This window comes from Squalius cephalus, assembly GCF_949319135.1.
Source record: "Squalius cephalus genome assembly, chromosome: 9".
Lineage (NCBI taxonomy): Eukaryota > Metazoa > Chordata > Actinopteri > Cypriniformes > Leuciscidae > Squalius > Squalius cephalus.
Window position 1 is genome coordinate 10589692 of NC_137130.1, and position 13456 is coordinate 10603147.

The window sequence follows — 13456 nt, forward strand, 5'->3', positions numbered from 1 at the left end:
GTATGTGCGCGTGCACGCGCGCGTGACATACAGATACTCATAAAATAGCACGAATGTTCTAAAAAATTCATTCTTTTGTTGAAATTATTAATATTAATTAAAAAAAAACTGATTAAATGGTGTACGGGTAATATGTCTCTTTAACTTTATTAAGATGATTTCAGCGGATTATTTTTCCTACTTTACCTGAGAAAACAATTCGAGCATTAAGCATTTCCCAACTGTGTTCAAAAGTCTGTCATTATCACGAAATTATCTGAATATAGCTATTTACATTTTGTTGCAGCGTCACGACAAAAGTGCAGAATCTGTCAGTTTTGTATGGCTATTGTGGAAAAAAATAAAAAACATATAGGCTTTACATAGACCTATTATTATTAGTAGTAGTATTAGTATTAATAGAAAGAAAGAAAGAAAGAAAGAAAGAAAGAAAGAAAGAAAGAAAGAAAGAAAGAAAGAAAGAAAGAAAGAAAGAAAGAAAGAAGACTTAAATTGTAGTGCTTCTCACTACAAGCTGGACTGTAGTTCATTGTTCCCTCTGTATATTGTGAATCGTGCATTGATAAATGTGAGTTCCTGGGCGGATCCGCTCTCACTCACATCTGGATTAAAAACATCTGGATCCGCCTACACGGAACTCAGTCACACACACACACACAGTCCTGAACTCTCTTACAGATGAGCTTATCTGTGTCTTTGACACGAGCAGATAAAGAAAATAACGGAATCGCTTCAGCAGTTTGGGATCTTCGGATCGTGAGATATTATGGGTCTCGGAGGCTGCAGTTTGTGGGCTCACACATCTGTTCTTCTGTGTTTCTGTCGTGAGTAGATCTTCACTTCTCTCGATCTGCTTTCGTTGTCTTGAGGCTCCACGCATCAGAGCTTTGTCTTTGAGTTTGTGTGCAAAACTTCTTTTGACACTGAAGAGATATCTAATATATTTAAACATAGGCTACAGAAACAAAACCACACCACTGTAAATAGATAGCTTTAGGATACAAAAAAACTGGTTTAAATATCTTGGTTAAAAGTTGATTTACTCAGAAAAAAATACACAATGCTTGTGGTGACAGTTAAAATGACTTCCAGTTCCAGAAAAGTAATTATTTTGGTTTTCTGAGATACTGCAAATCAAGTAAATAATTGTATATTAAGGTTCAAGTTTGATTTTCTTGAATAATAGGCTACAGTTTTATAGTTTGATTGAATTGTGTTAGTTGAAGCATCATCCATAGTGATTTTGCCTCCTATTGCCACACATTTCTTATAAAGGTTTGATTGATGGATTAGTGCAATAAGAAATCCTTAAATGTTGATTATTTTATTGAATAAAGGTGAGGAAAAGAATTGTATAATCTAGTATTCTGTAATAAATATCAATATTACATATGAATACCCAATTAATTCTTGTTACGATCCTTAAAAAAATAAATGATGAAATTATTGTCAATGTAAAAAAAGCTAAAACATATATACCTCCTGAGGTGACGAAGAGAGGTCCAAACTATATAACTACATGTCCATCATATTTCTTGTTTCTATTTTAAGATAAGAGTCACAGTACAGTATAAAAAGTAGTTTGACACCAATGAAAGTCTTTGGATTTTCATAACAATACTTAATATTGAAAAGTATACATAAGAGGTCTGCATACATGATTGTGCTGTGAAACTGTACGCCAAAACAATGCTCTCAATAAAAAACAGAATCAATGGGCATAAAAGATGGCACGCACTGTGACTGCATGAAAACAACACGATGCTAGGAAAGTTCCAACAGGGAAACCAAATCTTGAGAATCCAAATGATCTTAGGGGCCTCCTTAAAGGGTTTGGGTGTGTATAGAGTAGCTCCACTTACAACAACAATTATGAAATATTACCATGCAGGCAGAGAGAAGAAAACTACCACTTCTCAGTCTCACTTATCATATCCCATCTGTTGTTTGAAACGACTCTAAGAAAAATCTGGGAAAGGCTGCTAGTGTCAGTGTGTGCAAATGTGACCTCACAGAGAGACTGTACATAAAAATACAAAGACATCCATCTAGATCCCTTGATGCTTCTCTGCTTTGTCAACATGATTGCCCACAATGGCAATATTGTAATGACTTAAACAGAGGGTATGATGCTGAAAGGCCTAACCCAACCCCAGTGACCTCTCACTGAACACAGACTTTCTTTTTCTCCTTTGTTTGCTTGAGTCCAAGAAGTTGTTCTTTAGTGGGCATGGGTTTGCATGGTACCTGTGGAGGAGAGGCATCTTGTTTTGAATGATGATAAATGGCTGCTTCTTATTACTTGGCATGAGAACATTTCGCTGGCAATGATGAGAGATTGCGTCTCTTATCAATGAGTAATGGGGCCAGGCCCTTCTCCCTCCTTAACACTGAAACGGCACTCATGGAGTGTGTGGGAGCCACAGTCAACATTAAAACAGCAACTTCTGAAGACATCTGTTTGTCATGAATGCGACAGTTATGCCAGTGCTGCTTTCACTGTACTGTTATGCATTTAATATCAGGAAATGCTTTCAGGGATCAAGCTGAGTTTAAAAGGAATTGGAAAAACTTGGAAATCTGCCACCCAGTGGGATAGTTTGATAACTGCATACTGGGGCCCCCGAAAATGCTTTATAGCATGCAAAGGTATATGGGAGGGGAAATATATATATAAGTCTTAGATGCTTAGGTACTCTGTTTATTTTGAACAGCAGATCTACAGTTTTATTTAAAACATATTTTTGGGAAAAATATAGAGATATATAATATATTAAAATATAATAAATGTAATGTATATATATATACTGTATATATATATATATATATATATATATATATATATATGCAATATATACAATACCATTTTATTATATTATATTATTATAAAATTATATATATATATATATATAGAGAGAGAGAGAGAGAGAGAGAGAGAGAGAGAGAGAGAGAGAGAGAGAGAGAGAGAGAGAGAGGAAGTTGACTTGACTTATAAATATCAAAATATTATTTTACTATATACCATTTTACAAATACCAGTACAGAAAACTACTATACACACACACACACACACACACACACACACACACACACACACACACACACACACACACACACACACACACACATTACATATTACATATATTCATTATCATACTTATGAATTACAAATAGGGAACGAGAAAGGAAACTTGCTTGAGTGCAAACTAAATAATTGCAGGCCAGCATCTCTTGTAAGCATGCAGCCATTGGTTTTCCCATAGGCACTGAGGGGTTGAGCTTCAAGCTTGGCCAGTATGAGCGTTTCTGGCTTCAATTTATTTCTGGAGCAGTTGCTGCAGAGTTTAATTACTTTAAAGTTTATGGAGGGGGGGGGGGGGGGTGGCTTTTGTGCTTAGCCTTAAGTTTTTTTTCTTCAGTTTTTTCTCTTTTTCTCTGTTGTCTCTTTCTCCCTTCATGTCCCTCACTCCTTCAAGCAAGAGCTCTCCCTCTCTCTCTCTGTTGTATATTTTGATGGTTGGCATCAGCGGACATCTGCAAGTCTGTGTTAAATATCTCTGCTCTTTCTTTTTTTAATACTGTTTACTGTAAGGTCGCTTCACTCCTTCAGCGAAACAGCTCCCACCCCTCATCTGCTTTTAATAAACAATTAATATTGTCGTGATGTGGTAGTATCAGGACAGAGGAGACAGTGTGCGTGGGAAGGAATTCAGGCTTATCCCACTTAACCACAGGAACTCCTGACACTCTCATGAATACACATGCTTTCAGTGATGTGTGCACCAAACCAAATACACACACCAGGCCATACACTACATTCATCCAAATCCAATTAGAGATTTATGAACTCCAGATGGGTCACGTAGCTCAAAGATTTGCTCTAAAATGCTGTCTTGATTGCAGCTGTCATTACAGCTTTCATTCTTATAACTTTGCATTGCAATCAGTTTCATCATTAGACAGTTTCGACTGCTTTTACTGCACGCTTGAGTTATTTGTGCTTTTAGGCAATAAATAATTTTTCCTTGAGAGTCCCAAGGCCATCATCTATTTTCTAAAAAGTAGTTTTGGCCTGAAGTATTTTATAATGTATGGTTATACAATTATTATATGAACTTATCATTATATTAACTAAACATGAACTGACATTAAAGCTTAAACTTATTTAATTTGAGCTAGTTGCCGAAGCAATTTTCTTTAACTTGATGTACTAAAATAACTAAAACTACATAAAATTATAATGAGAACATCATTATATTAGTGTGCTTGGGACATTTAATGGTGAGACTTTTGGTTTTGTAATTAGGCTCTAAAAAATTATAAAAAATTTAGATTTAGATTTATTGGCCAATGTATCGGTCATCAGCTTTCAAATAAAGAATTATCGGTTATCAGTATCAAAAATTTTCATATGGGTGCATCCCGAAATAAAACAGAAATAAAAACTAATTCAAAGTATTAACAAAACTATAATAGCATCCCTATGATACATATTACCATTCTACACACCAACGGGTAATTTAAATGGATAGTTAACCCCCAAAATCAAATTTATCATATGAAAAAGGCTAAAAAGGTGGTGGAAAAACAAATGAATACATATATATTTTTACTATGTGATATATCCATGTTATTTGTCATCTACTCAAAATCTTCAGAAAGAATTAAGATGAAATCTTTGAAATTTGAAACTATGAAATCTTATTGCCTGTCCCTATTGCAGTGTTGCAGGCGCAGAGTTTCACCCTCATAAAGACCAACCTCTGTAAGTGGTGTGACAACTCCAGTCCTGTATGTGAAGACAACATCTGCATGAGCAACTGCAGTCTGACCTCTTACTGTATCCTGACTGAAGAAGTGTGTGTAGCGATATGGTAAGTCCACAACTAAATTTGAAGTATGCATATGTGACTTGCATAAAATTGAGTTTGATAGTTGGAACCCTGTTCTCTATGGCACAATTCAAAGGCTTAAAATCTCAGCCTAGCCTCTGCGATACATTATAAGACACCATGATGATTACTAGAGATTGGGAATCATCTCCTTAAAGGGATAATTCACCCAAAAATGAAAATTGTGTCACTTACCTTCAAGTTGTTCCAAATCTGTACGAGTTTCTTTCTTCTGTTGAACACAAAAGAAGATATTTTGGATTTGGAGGAAATCTTGCAAATGATGAGATAACTTCAAGAGTCTTTTTAGACAGTTTAGTACTAAATACTGCAATACTAGAAAACAATACAAAAAAAATCTAAAATGTGGTACCATAATGTGCATATTTAACTACTAGTAACTGTGAACTGTAACTACTAGTAACTTTGAATTGCACTGTCTCAGTCAAAGTTATAAGCTGTAAAGTATGTGTTTGATTCAGTAAAAAGAACCGACCCATTCGAATCTTTGGTTCAGGACTTCACTGGTTGCGATGTATGCTTTTGATTCCGTGAAATGAACCGAATCATTTGTTCTGTACTGATCGTGATGTCTGTTTTGCGCTTCATTCGCTCCAATACCATGTTACTGAATAAATTGTGCTGGAACCGTATTCTGGATGAAATTATGTTTTAAAATGTTTGATGCTGAAATGGCATAATATTTCAATAAGGTCCCATTGAATAAGGATTTAGCTGCCTTACAGCGATTGGGATCTGTGGTCTAATATGGGTCGCTTTTCAAGAGATTTCCTTTCAAGCCAGTTCCACCCTGCTCAGTCTATGAAGAAGCCAGTCGAGGTGACCTTTGAGTGACTGCAGTCGAAGCAAGCTGTGTAAAAAAAAAAGAGGCTTTTCTCTGAGGGGTCAAATAGAGACTCAAATGCAGAATGAACAGCAAACACATTTATAACTCTCTGGAAAGTTTAGACTCTGGCATAAAGAACAAAGTGCACCTCTGAGCGGTGATGCCCTGGTTAATTTTTATTCTAGATTTGATCAGAGAAACAGAAAATATCTTTTTGAAGAATTTGATCACTTTTTTAACAATTAAAGTGATGTTTCTGTCTTTTTTTTTTTCTCACACAGGAAGAAGGACAATGTGAGCATGAGCGTGCGGACGCTGTGTTATAACCCGAAGGAAATGCTGGAGAACATAATGCTGGCCAACTACTCCTCCAAGGAGTGTTTGATGACACCTCAGCCCTCTGAAGATGGCCTGCTCTTCATCTGCGGCTGTATCGGAGATCATGAGTGCAACGACAGACTCATCTTTGACAAAGGAGCCAATGGTATAGCATGAAAAGTAGTACATTCAAATGAATATTTTAACACTATTAAAACTTGTTTTTTGCTTTGATATCCAAAACCATGCCTCTATTTCAAAACCTACTGAGCTTCCTATGTAGGCAGAATTTTAAAGCATCAAAAGTGCATTATTATGATTATCGTGCCTTGTAAAATATTCCTAAATTCTAAGGAAGCATCATATATTTTTTTATATAATGTTTTAGTAATTTTTACCCACTACCCACACATTATTCAACATTGAATTGAAAATAATATATATATATATATATATATATATATATATATATATATATATATATATATATATATATATATATTATTATTATTATATACAGTACTGTGCAAAAAAAACTATTATTGTAATAATCCAGTGAGATTTGTGTATACACAAGGAGTCTGACAACAGCCGGTATGATCTGATTTCACCATCATCGAGTCCGTCTGTGATTACATGAAGAAACAGAAAAAACTGAGACAAACTAAATCCAGAAGAACTGCGGGAACGTCTCCAAGATGCTTGAAGAAACCTTCCTGCAAAGCTACCTGAAAAACTATGCGCAGGTGTACCTGGACAAAAGCCGTTTTAAACGGTGATTTGATTTGAATTAGTTAATAGAAGTTAAATCATAAATAAATTCAATTTGTGATTTTATTTTTGAAAGCATTCTCACTTTACAGCATTTTAACACAAGTGCCAGTACTTTTCACAGTACTGTAGCTTTGCAGGAAGGGTTCTTCAAGCATCTTGGAGACGTTCCCGCAGTTCTTCTGGATTTAGTATCTCTCAGTTTTTTCTGTTTCTTCATGTAATCACTGACGGACTCGATGATGGTGAGATCAGATCATACCGGCTGTTGTCAGACTCCTTGTGCATACACAGATCTCACTGGATTATTACAATTAATGGCAAAAAGAATGTTTGGAAATGTAAACTGATATTTCCTACTGACACACTACAGCAAAAGATATAAATAACTGACTTACAACCATTTTTGGGGACATTTTTGGGGTGTGGATATTAACATGCCTAAGACTTTTGCACAGTACTGTATATATATCCCATAATCCACTGCAATGAGCTCAGTAAAAAAAATCCTCCATGACTAGATAAAAAGAAAATTATTATTAAATATTAGTGTTGTCAAATCGGTTAATCTCGATAATCGCAACATAAAAGTTTATAAATAATATATAAATGTGTGTATATATATATATATATATATATATATATATATATATATATATGCACACACTCACATATAATTGATTTGACATCACTGCTTATTAGAACATTATACATTTTATTATCAATTCAGAAAAATTTTAACAGCAAACTCTATTGAAACGATTTATCAGTCAAGCCCCAAATGCTTTTTTATTTGGCCATCCAAATCAACCACTCATGAAGTAGCATTTCAGTTAGGATGCTCCCTTAGAAGGCAGCTGCCTATATAGCAGGGCACTTCAATAGGGGTTGGGAACAGAGCCCATGTGTGCTAATGTAATCAATCCCTTTTTTCCCCAGGATTCTCAAAGCTGAAGTCTAAAGACGTCATTCCGGTAGTAGTCATAAGCTTGGTTCCACCCCTTCTGGTAGCTGTCATTGCCACCATGGCTTTTTACTTGTACCGCACACGTCAGCCTGGCAAGAAGCCCAAAGACTGGGGACCACGCCGCACACACTACCAGTCTCTGGATCCAGCCGAGGGCCAAGTAAATGGCAGCGATTACCGTGGCAAGCTGTCATCCCTCAGCGATGACGTCAATTCAGAAATATCATCGACTTGTGCCAATAACCTAAACCACAACACAGAGCAGCTGCCCATCCAGCTAGAGGCGCTGGTGGGTAAGGGGCGCTTCGCAGAGGTGTGGCGGGCACGGCTCAGTCATAATGAGGGCGGGCAGTACGAAACGGTGGCTGTGAAGATCTTCCCGGCGGTGGAGTATTCCTCGTGGTGTAACGAAAGAGCAATATTCTCTGACGCCAACTTAAAACATGAGAATGTGGTGCAGTTCCTGACAGCTGAGGAGCGGGGTGGCATTACTCCTGCCTCCCAGAGGCAATACTGGCTCATCATGGCCTATTATAACATGGGCAACCTTCAGGACTTTCTAGCTGGCCATGTCCTCACATGGACCGAGCTGTGTTCACTGGCAGGCTCTATAGCGAGAGGCCTGGCGCACCTGCACAGTGACACAACGCCCTGCGGCACACCAAAAGTGCCCATCGCCCATAGAGATCTGAAGAGCAGCAACATTGTGTTGAAGAACCACAGCGAGTGTGCGCTCTGTGATTTCGGACTGGCTCTGCGACTCGACCTCTCCCTCACCGTAGATGATTTTGCCAACAGTGGACAGGTAGGAAGGAGCGACAAAACATCGGCTCTGAATAAAAACCTAGTGAGCTGTCGTGGTGTCTACTAGGTAGTTGCTTTCTAAGGCTGGCATCCTAAATTAGATTGAACCTCGTAAGGGACTGATTTTTGTAACACTCTACATATTTTTTGTTGCCAAGCCACAGCATGATAATCTGATATAAACACATAAACATATTTGGTAAAATAGTGCATTTTTTATTATACCAAACTACTATTTATCAATGTATAAATAAGTACACCACCTTTCCAAAGTCTGGGGTTGGTATGTTGGTATCATGGTTATGTTTTTTAGATGTTTTTGTCTCTTATGCCAACCAAGCTCACCATTAATTAAAAACAGTAATATTGTGATACATTTTTACAATTTAACAAAACATTTTTTTTATTTGTGATAAAGTTGAATTTTCAGCATCATTACTCTAATCTTCAGTGTCACATGATCCTTCAGAAATCATTCTAATATGCTGATTTGCTTCTCAAGAAAGATTTCTTATTATTATCAATGTTCAAAACAGTTGTGCTGCTATTATTTATGGAAACCATGATAAATTTTTTTCCAGCATTATCTGATGAGCAAAACATTTAGAAGAACAGCATTTATTTGAATAAGAAATAATTGATCTAAATAAATCTCTGACCCTTTTTATCAATTTATTGCATCCTATTGAATTAAAGAATCACCTTTAAACAAATCTGACTGAACCCAAACTTTTGAACAGTATTGTATATTTATAATCTACTAATATTACATTTGTTTAGAATGATTTTTGCCTTTTTTGAGATAGGAAAGTATAGAGAACTGACAGGATTGGGAAAGGTCCCTGAGCCAGGACTCAAACTCGGGTCACCTGAAGTGCAAACACATTACATGTCGGAGCACTGCCCATGAGGCTATTGGCTCAGATCATCTTGGCTTTTTGGGACAATTTCTATGGCTGTACATAGGCAGAAACTTCATGACATAAATGACCCCATGGAAACAGATTTCAATAGTTTCAGCTTTAGAATTTGGTCGAAATGAGGAATGCTGGAAGACAGCGTAGTTGCCAAGAACATGCGTATGATGCCTGCGTAGGCAGCATTCTAGTTATCGAAATAGTCACGGTCTTCAAATGTTGTGTACACACAAACATCCCTTCCAGCTGAATCATTTCTAAATGTATCATCTGAGTGGGCAGAACTGCTGTGGGCATGGTGATCATTTCTTCAAGCTATTTAAGCGTAACCTAAAAGCTCAGTGGTTGATTTGTTAAGGTCACAGATGTAATCACATGAAACCATTGGTAATTCAATTTGGCGAAGTTGTCCGATTTAAATCACATGGTCCATGTCCTGTAGGTGGGGACGGCACGCTATATGGCCCCTGAAGTTCTGGAGTCCAGGGTGAATCTAGAGGACTTGGAGTCCTTCAAACAGATTGACATCTACTCCATGGCCCTGGTGCTGTGGGAAATGGTCTCTAGGTGTGACGTCATAGGAGGCAAGTAAAGCTCTCCATGGATATTTTCTTGAGGTTAAAAGAATACAGTAAGAATTAAAGTACATTTGTTTTCTTTTCAACAGAGGTAAAGTGTTACGAACCCCCATTTGGCTCCAAGGTGTGTGAGCAACCTTGTGTAGACAGCATGAGAGACCTGGTGTTAAGAGACAGAGGACGACCAGATATTCCAGCGAGCTGGACGACACATCCAGTGGGTACACAATTACAACTGGATGTTGATAAAACTGATAAAAACCTATGCACATCAATTATATTATGAAAAATATACATAATCCTATATAATTCATTATAAAATGCAATAACGTTAATATACATGTATGATAGATGCACACATTGGAAATACTAAAATGTTTTTAATTTAATATTTTTAATGTGTGCATCTATATCTCTCTATATATCTCTCTATATATCTCTCTCTATCTCTATCTCTATATATATATATAATGTTCTTGCATTAATATATTACAGTGTTTGTGTATATATATATATATATATATATATACACACACACACACATACATATACATAGATATATGTATGCATGTATGTATTTAATATATAGTGAGAGAGCGAGAACAAACCACATTAAATTTGCAATTCATTAAAAAACAGTCAGCATCAAAATCCAACATTGAATTGGCAAATTAAAGATATTTGATATTAGATATTACAGATTAGATATAGGCTATACAGGCTTCTTAGAAGATGTTACTGACATTTCAATTCATAATCGCAAATTGTGTGTCTGGTGTTTTAGGGCATGCAGCTCTTGTGTGCGACTATAACAGAGTGCTGGGATCAAGACCCGGAGGCTCGTCTGACGGCACACTGCGTGGTGGAGCGCTTTAACACTCTGGCACAGGAAGAGCTGGAGAACTCCATCTGCACACACACACCCATAACGCCATCTACAGAGGACCAAACCCCATCCCTCCCCTCCCTTCCTCCCTGCACGGACCACAGCACTGGCATCTGTCCGCATGTTACAGCTGACACGCAGATCTCCGTTTCCTCCAGGCAACAGAGTCAAATGTGAAAAATCAGACTTATTCTTGTAATGCATATTGATTCACTATGTGGAGCTGGTCTCCGTTTTTCTTTAAACACTAATCTAAACCGACGGACAAAAGAGGGTTTCCGTTCTAAAATATCATTATTTTCTTGTATAATGCTGTAAAGGATGAAGGCGAAATGAACATTTCCCAAAGCTGCTTTGTGCCATAAAGAAACTAAAGTAAAAAATAAATAAAAATAAAGCTATTGCAGGTGGAGAGAAGCTGAGGGTACGTGGCAGAGAGTTGAAAAGTGCGCCATTCTTACTAAAATGTTTTCCCAAAAATGTTTACCACACATCATTTTCTGATTTAACATTTTCCATTGCTCTTTCTGACTCACTCACTCACTTACGAAATCCACGTGATCTTCCCATAAACTCGGTTTTGGGGGACTTCAATTTGATTAACCGCAGACCTGCAGCTGAAATTACGACTCGAAAAGATGATACACCAGCAACAGAACTTCTGTTTTTAGACATAAAAAGACCAACCTTATGTTCCTTTTGCTCTGAATGAGTTTCTTTGCACTGACCCTTTTTTAACCACTTAGCTGATTACTTTAATTAAATGACAACTACATCAAAGCTTTTTATCTGGGATTATCAACAATGTCCTACTTCAGAAGTTAAGGAACATCCTGTTCATTCTAGACTTTGATGATAATCAATTAGCTCATCCTAATTTTAACTTTTAAAAGATTCCTCAGACTCGCTTCTGATGGTCAACGGGATTCAATAAGCTAATGATCTGTTACGTCAGTGAGCTCGGGTCTCAGACAAAGAGAAAAGCATGAGACTGACTAGTGTAGTTTCTAATCAGCCTGCATTTACACTCCAGCTAAACTTTTTTAAAGCAATCTGAGGTTCACCCAAATTCTACAGAGCTACTTTGAGGACAGGGAAAATTCATACCAGATTGCATACTGGAAAAAGAACTGATGGAGATAAATACTTTCTGTGAGAATGTCAACATGAACATATGGCAACCTGTCGTGCTTTTTCCATTACTGAAGATGAAGCAAACAGAGATGTGTTGAGTCATTTTGCCCATTCCTTGTGTGAACTGGCTTCACAGCTGTACAGTAATCACTACATAAAATGTATATGCATAACGTGTCCAGAATTTTTTGGGGTTACATTTTTACACTACAGTTCAAAAGTCTGAGGTCAGTGAGATATTTTAAAAACATTTTTTAACATTTTTAACATCTTATGCTCTCCATAGCTGCATATATTTGATAAATACAGTAAAAACAGTAATATTGTGAAATGTCTTCAGTGTAATATTGTGAAATATCTTCAGTGTATGTCACAAGATCCTTGAGAAATTGTTTTAATGTGCTCATTTCTTATTTATCAGAAAGTTCAATATATATATATATATATATATATATATTTATTTATATATATATATATATTTTTTTTTTGTAACAAAGTGAAAGTCTTTTCTGTCACTTTTGATCAATTTAATGCATCCTTGCTGAAAAGTATTAATTTATTTCAGAAAAAAAGAAAGAAAATTCTGACCCCAAACTTTTGAATGGTAGTGAACATTAATACAGTATTAAAGGGAAACTGTATATTTTAGTACGCAGTACGTTGTTTTTCACCATTTGTAATCACTGTTTTGAATGAAAACCTGTTTCTGCCTATGAAAAAATTGGTAATTGTGAGAAAGTGTAAAATATTAAATAGTCACATTGTGACATGATGAGTCAAAATTAGATATGAAGTCACAATCACAAGAAAGAGTTGCAATTATGAGAAATAAGATTGCATTGACAAGTATAAAATATATATTGAAGTCACAATTACCTTTTTATTATTTTTTACACTAAGGCAGAAAGGGCTTCTCCAGATTTGCCTTCCCTGGATTATTTTAAATGGTCCTGAAATGTGAAGTACAAAATATTCCACGTGTTAATTAAAATTATGTCATATACCTGCATAAATAATGCAAAATCCGTTTGTCACGTCACACATTTCGACTACCCATGGATCTTCCTTTACATGTGAGTTATTGTGAGATATTTGCATCTCCTCTTGATACCGCACGGACACTCATTAAGTCAAATGAAAAGAAATGCGAAATCCTCCAATATATTAACCCTTTTATTTTTTTCAATCATATGTTCTGAGGCTACAGGGAGTGTATTTAAAACATCAGTGCAGTTGATGGCTCAGCAGAATGACTTGAGTGGAAAGCACAGCTGATGAACAAAACACTTTGTGGGAATTCTGTCTTTAGTGGACAGGAAAATTACAGAAGAGATATATACAA

General features: G+C 36.3%; 1 protein-coding gene across 1 annotated transcript; it reads left to right on the top strand.

Moving 5' to 3' along the window:
• Positions 1–604: 604 nt before the first annotated feature.
• Positions 605–13116, top strand: tgfbr2l (transforming growth factor beta receptor-like). The gene is made up of 7 exons (XM_079882413.1): positions 605–824; positions 4724–4874; positions 6021–6223; positions 7768–8600; positions 9959–10100; positions 10184–10311; positions 10879–13116. Exons 1-7 carry the CDS (start codon positions 767–769, stop codon positions 11155–11157), a joined length of 1794 nt encoding a protein of 597 aa, XP_079738539.1. The 5' UTR covers positions 605–766; the 3' UTR covers positions 11158–13116.
• The last annotated feature ends 340 nt before the right edge of the window (positions 13117–13456 follow it).